At 40.1% G+C, this 7040-nt stretch overlaps 1 protein-coding gene across 1 annotated transcript in view; it reads right to left on the bottom strand.

Annotated features, from left to right (window-relative positions):
* Nucleotides 1-2935: 2935 nt before the first annotated feature.
* The window catches only part of LOC126273259 (sodium/hydrogen exchanger 9B2-like), a 113048-nt gene continuing 108943 nt past the window's right edge, over nt 2936-7040 (bottom strand). The window contains exon 11 of the mRNA XM_049976804.1: nt 2936-3328. Within this exon, the coding sequence (XP_049832761.1) occupies nt 2936-3328 (393 nt within the window). The remainder of the gene's footprint in view (nt 3329-7040) is intronic.

Here is a 7040-nt window from a genome sequence, read left to right as displayed (position 1 = left end):
AAACTACGTATTGGCCTCACTCTCCGGTAACCGACTGTCCCCACACCCTCTACTACAGTTTCCCCTTCCTCTCCCCCCCCCCCCCCCCACACACACATATAATTGATGTTCCCACATCACCTTCAGAATGTGCTGCTCCCCTCCACCTCCGACAAGCGTACATCACATGCCTAGCCTGTGTACCCGCCGTATTCCTAGCAGACAAACCGGCTGCCTCCCTCCGCGCCATGGGCCACCCACCCCAATTCTTCTCCCATGACAACGGAAAAGGCACACGATTTTGTACTATCCCCACCGCGTCGTACCAGCTCTAACCAAGCAACCAACGAAAAGTCAGAACTGGAAGGCCAATGGGAAAGCGCTATGTTTCAACAGGGCTCATGCAAACTGAGTTAATTTCCAGACTGAAACAGCTGATTTTGGTTGATCATCTAAAGCAATGCTGCTGCTTGCAAATTTGCGTACTTATGCGTGAAAAATGAAGGAAGCAGCGAAAACACTTGGGTAAGATCTTGAAAAAGAGCTGGTTCAACGCCAAGGCTGTGCGGCGCCTGCATAGCTTCACGTAGGGAAGTGGCGCCGAGCGCAAGTCGGGTGAGTGGCTGTCACTGGCGACAGAGCCGCTGGAGACATAGGCCAGTGGGCATTTACCAATGGGTCCACCACATCCCACACAGCCACTATGGGCTTCTGATGGAAACTTGCAGTTCCATTACCACTGGGGTGGGATCGATATGTGTCACCACACGTTCTGTCTCTTAATGCTTTTCTTTGTTTAGCTTCTGAACATAAATAAATAACCTGAACTTCATCTTTGCTCTCAGTTCTAAAGCACTTGTAACATCTTGTACGACATAGTCATTGTTCAGTGCATTTTCTTCAATGACTTCTTCATCTCTTCATCTGTTATTTAGTCTGCATTGGGTGGAATAATCAACAATTCTAAGTCATCAGCTCCACCTTAACTCATTTCATAGCTCTCCTGTTCTCATAGAAGTTTTTAAATTGTAAGTCTGTGTGGTGTTTCTCTGACCTATTTTAATCGTAAAATGTGAAAGGGAATATTTCACTCTACAAAGAAAATCTCATAAAATGTAAAGAAAGCAGAGCTCCACAATGAAAATAGTAATTTTTGTATACAAGACATGCATACAGTAATATGACATCATCAACAAAGGAATGAAAATCTAACACACCATTGTCTCATTATTAGCATACATGAAATAAATTCCTAACAGTTCCTTCAGGAAATCTGAATTATCATGAATGTTACAGGGACATCCATATGTTCATAACTAATATACTCATGCAAGCAAGTCACAATCCAATGTTTTACAGAAACTACCAGCAGACATACAATGCAACCAAGGGTGAAGATAGAAAATAGACCAATGAATTCGTTTCCTCAAATAAGCTAATTAGAGAAAAATTATTTCTTTTCAATTTGCAGGCATTATAGGAGTCATTTCAGCATTTAGGTACAACAATCAATGCTAAAAGTTTCATTGCTTATTAAGGGACAATGGTAAACAAAGGGTTAAGAGAGACTGTCACAAATATAGCCCCTGAGACGGCAGTTATGTGTGTGTGTGTGTATGTGTGTGTTTGTGTGTGTGAGAGAGAGAGAGAGTGAGCTGCATTTGCGTGAGTGTGTATGTGTGTGTTTGTCGTCTAATTTTGACGAAGGCCTTACTAGCCGAAAGCTATATTTGTGACAGTCTTTTTGTTGTGCCTATCTGCAACTCATCATCTCCGTTCTATGGTGAGTAGCAACTTCCCTTTTCACAATATTGTCACATTCCATTCTGGATTTTCCATTGCTGGATTAAGAGTGACATTTAATGAAGATTTTGAACTTTTTTATGAAATACTGTGCTGAAAGAAATGAAAGAAGTCATCAAATGTAAGGATAATTCCTCAATGAAGCAATATTTGTGAGGTAGCACCTGGTAAAATATGAAATCAAGATGAAACTTTAATTCGCATAGTATTAAAAAAAATAAGATTAATGCTCTGAAAGTTATTTACAAATTGAATTCAGTCCCAGATTAAAGCAACAGCTGGAAACATATTTATTTCATAAAAATAATATTTTCTATAATATAAATTAAAACATAGAAAAAACAACATAAATAAATATACATTTCCAAGCTAGTCAGTGTCAGTCCACTGACTGGATGCTTAAGATGGTAAAAATGTATGTACCTAATTTGATCACTGCATGTGCATTTCTTTCTTGACACACTTTTCATGTTCATTTCAGGTTGCACATATGCTAAACATGAGGTCACAGTATGAGTTTATAATAGAGATTAAAGGGTTAAATGCATTATCTGGATTTGTAAAAGTAGTATCTAAAACTGAAATGGATGGCTTTCCGCACTGTTCAACCTAGATGCAGTGTATATTTCAGATTCTGTATTTACACACCAGTATTTTACTTCCAATAACATTTTTGGTATCTGAGGCTTCACATTTTATGTCACCAAAGAATATTTAATGTATGCAGAGTTCGCTTGTAAAATTCAAAATAAGTAAGCAATGTGTTATTCCCACAAAACATGCAGACGGGTCCTTGTTCCATCACAGTTCTTTGTTCACGATGATGCTGATATCTGTTTCTTTCTGTGAAACTGTTAGATTGCGTAATTGTACATCATTCATCGCGCTTCTTAACAAATACATACAGCTTTATTACAAAATCAAAGTGAAATTACTAGTTAATACTGATAACTGAAATTGTTGTACGTATCACATTTTAGATGTACTTTTCGAATTTTGATATCCACAGATGTAAAAAGATTTTCCAGTGATATTTGAATGTATGATAGAGACAGAATGTTCTCCACCAGAACTTCTAAGAGGCATATCATCCCTCTCTCTCTCTCTCTCTCTCTCTCTCTCTCTCTCTCTCGTTTGGGTATACGTTCAACCTCTAGGTCACAGATGTAGCATTGCTGTCTATTGACACCCTCTTCCTAACTTTCCCTTCTTCTTGTTGCTCTCCTTCATTTTCAGCTATAGGCACAATCATTATTGACGGCCTAGCACTCTTACTCCACGTTTCTGGACGTGGTGCCTCTTCACTTTCAGCTATTGACATAATCATTATTGAAGGCCGTGCACTCTTACTCCAGGTTTCTGGAGGTGGTGTGTCCATCTTCTTCAGAAGATGAGGGCCAGAGACGATGATGCTGATGGCACACAGTGGTGCTGCAATTACGATGGACAGCACGCACAAGAGCTCAGTCAACTTGCCATAGCGAACCTCCTCTTCTGAGCCTCCGGGACCCTTTGCCTTGAGAAGTGCTTGTGAACACAGTGCGGCCTGTGGAAGGAAATAAGAAGCATATTCAACTTTAATCTTTTTAAAACAGGTAGAATAAATAATGCGAGGTCTACAGTGAACAAAATGAGTGGATTCATCAATTAACAAAAATGAGGATTGACGATACCTCAACTGTAGTGAAATGGTAGATACTTCACAGGCACATTCGCAGGCAACAAACTGATAAAAACTTTCAAGTCCCCATTCGTTGAATATCCAAATGGAATTGTGATTAAGTAAGGCAGAACTCCATTGCAATTTCTGAAATCGAAGGGGAAGTGTCAACCAAGGGACTGTTCAAGTTGGTGTGTACACTCTGCGGGTCTGGAGGCGTACAGGGGTTGGACAAAAATACAGAAGCACCAAAAACACAAAATATTAGTCGTCGTCAAAATGCAACCTTTTGGCTGTGAGAGTCCCACAAGATCCGATGAGTACGACACATATTACATCTAATATGTTGTTAAATATGTACTGAACTGTCAATGTTACCATCGTTCTAATAATCTATCACACACACAAGCTCAGGTGCACTGACAACATGTGGAGCTAAGTCCGTTGGCGTAGCAAAGATAGTGCACACCAAGGATACAACTTATAAGTTTTGTATCGTAAAATCTTTTCATCTGTCGACATCATACGGCTTTGTGAATAGTGCTATGATTGTAACGGGCAGTAGGATAGGATGGGAATATTTATTTATAACATAAAAGAGGATAATACACTGACTTAAGTGTTCGTAAATGAGATGAAGACATACCTCTGATTAATACTTTGTATGCGTATGTTTGTTATGTTATGTTATAAATAAATATTCTCATCCTATCCTACTGCCCTTACAATCATATCACTATTTAGAAAGCTGTATGATGTCGACAGATGAAAAGACCTTACGATAAAAGCTTATAAGTTGTATCCTTGGTGCGCACTATCTTTGCTACGTGCACAGGCAGTATCTTTAGTAAATGTATTTTCGCGCCAACGGACATAACTCCACATGTTGTCAGTTCACCTGAGCTCGTATGTGTGATAGATTATTAGAACGACGGTAACATTGACAGTTTAGTACATATTTAACAACATATTACGATGTAATAAGTGTCGTACTCTTTGGATCTTGTGGGACTTTCACAGTCAAAATGCTGCATTCTGACGATAACGTGTACTCATGTCATAGGGACTGATGACCTTACCAGTTAAGTCCCATATGTTTTCACACATATTTTTTGAACATTTTTGTACTTATCGCAGATAATCGTATATTCTGACAGAATGTAAGTAATGTACATTTCTCACCAATTTTTGTAAGTGCACTACTATCTTAATGAAATGTTTGTTTAATCTTGTGTATACACTGTGTGCTTCACTTTCGTATTTTTTGTGTTTAGGTAACTTTTGCAGTGTTACTTGAAAATGATCATAAGGCCGAAATTGCAATCGTAATAATAAATCTTTTATACAGTCAACGACTACTATGATGTCTTTTAAGAAATATTGTGTGACTGTGAATCCCAACCATGAGAAGTTAATCACAAAAGATTACCCGTTTAATACAGTGTAGGCATTCAAAACAGATTTTTGTCGTCCGAGAATGGATAAATACCTGTACTGTGCAGTTTTCAAGGGCTTCTTATACCATTTTTTGTCGTCCGAGAATGGATAAATACCTGTCCTGTGCGGTTTTCAAGGGCGTCTTATACCATTTTTCCTGCAATAGAGTAGATAATTCAGGCAACGATGCTGGAGGTAGAAAGTGATCACGCACGGTTCCCTCCAAGGTAGACCCCAAAGGTACAATAACATTGAGATCTGGCGAGCGTGGTGGCCGGGACAGATGCAAAAATGCATTCTCTTGGTCATAAAACCAGTTCTCGACGATGAGTTGGGTGGACTGGGGTGTTGTCGTCTTGGAAGAGAACATCAACACTGTGGAACAAACACTGTACCATGGGATGGACCGGATCAGCCAAAATGGTCACATAACCCACGGCAGTAGTGCGACCTTGCACAGTAAACAAGGGATTCGTGGAATACCATGATATGACTGCCCAAATCATCACCGAACGCCCGCCATATTTCACTCTTGAGATGTGAGCTTAGCCAGATGTTGGAAACAATATGAAACAAGACTCATACGACCAAACGTCATTCTTCCATTGCTCCATACTCCACGTTTTATTATTTCAACACTACTTTTTTCCTGTTACTGGCATCACTGATAAGCAGTTTTGGAATTCCAGCTCGCCTTCCAGTTCCCAACCTATGGATCTCCCTTCTCATTGTTTTGGTGCTGACAGTGATCGGGAGAGTGACATTCAGTTCTGCAGTGACTTTTGCAGCTGTCATCCTCCCATTTTTTGTCAGAATCCTCATCAATGACCTCTTTCACAATCACCCAACACACAACTCAGTCCACGTTGCAACGTAGTGGAAGATGTTTATCCGCCTTCTCTGCATGCGATATAAGTCTTTAATACTAAGCCTCTTGAAACGTCAAACGCTTCGGCTACTGTCGTTACGGAATCACCCTCCATAAAAGTACCAAAAATCTCCTCGCGTTCGAATTTACTTAGCTCCAACATAAGGCACTCACAGGTTCACAAAACAATTTTCCGACAACGACTGACTCTTGCCATGTATTGAGGATAAAACACAGGTGTTCATTCGCGGTCAAAACCAACAACAACACCTGCCGGCTTCGCTAGCAGCTGCATTTATTGCTATCATTCGTTTCTGGCGCTGTTTCCATATTTTTGTGCGACTCCCGTACTGTCAGACTTTCGCAAAAATATCATGCACACAATCCGGAAGATAGCAAGGGCATATGAGTGTGGGAACTATCGCGCAATGAACTTGACTGCTCATGCGTCCAACCTGCTCGAAAGAATGATATGTAGAAAAATGTAAAAGAAAATTGATGGTCTGTTAGATGACCATCAGTTTTCAATAAAAACAATGCCAATAGCTGTTATGTAGGTTTATTTCTAGGCAACCAGTTTCGACGTTACACTACGTCATCTTCATCCAAAACTGCTCCAATCCAGTAACCTTCGTGTTACAAATAAATCAGTGCCTTTAACTGATCTCGTAACAGCTATTACGGGCATGCGTGTTCGTTGGACAACAGTCAGCAACTCACTGCTATATTTGTAACACAAAGGTCACTGGATTGGAGCAGTTTTGGCCTGAAGATGATGTAGTGTAATGTCGAAACTGGTTGCCTAGAAATAAACCTATATAACGGCGATTGGTATTGTTTTTATTGAACATTGAACAGCCATAGTCCCACACTCCACCAGAAGATGGAGTTACGACACTCAGTTTGGTTTTTGGCAAGGTAAGGACACCGGAGGAGCAGTTCCGACGTTGCGATTAAGAATGGAAGACTTGTGCAAAGAGTCAAGCCTTGTTCGTAGGATTTGCTGACCTGTAACAAGCGTTCGATGACGTAAAATTTAGCAAAATGTTTGAAATTCTGAGATTAACAGGAATAAACTACTGGGAAAGCCGGATAATATTTAATGTCTACAAGAACCAAGTTGGAACAGTAAGAAAAGAAGACCAAGAACGAAGTGCTCGAATTCAGCAGGGCCTAAGACAGGGATGCAGTCTTTCATCCGTAATGTTCAGGCTGTACACCGAAAAAGCAACTGCAGAAAGAAAAGAAGATTCAAGAGTGGATTGAAGGTTCAGGGCGAGAAGGTATCAGTGA

Source organism: Schistocerca gregaria, chromosome 5, assembly GCF_023897955.1.
Source record: "Schistocerca gregaria isolate iqSchGreg1 chromosome 5, iqSchGreg1.2, whole genome shotgun sequence".
Lineage (NCBI taxonomy): Eukaryota > Metazoa > Arthropoda > Insecta > Orthoptera > Acrididae > Schistocerca > Schistocerca gregaria.
The sequence above is the reverse complement of the archived record's forward strand: the minus strand, read 5'-3'. Positions and strand labels throughout refer to the sequence as shown.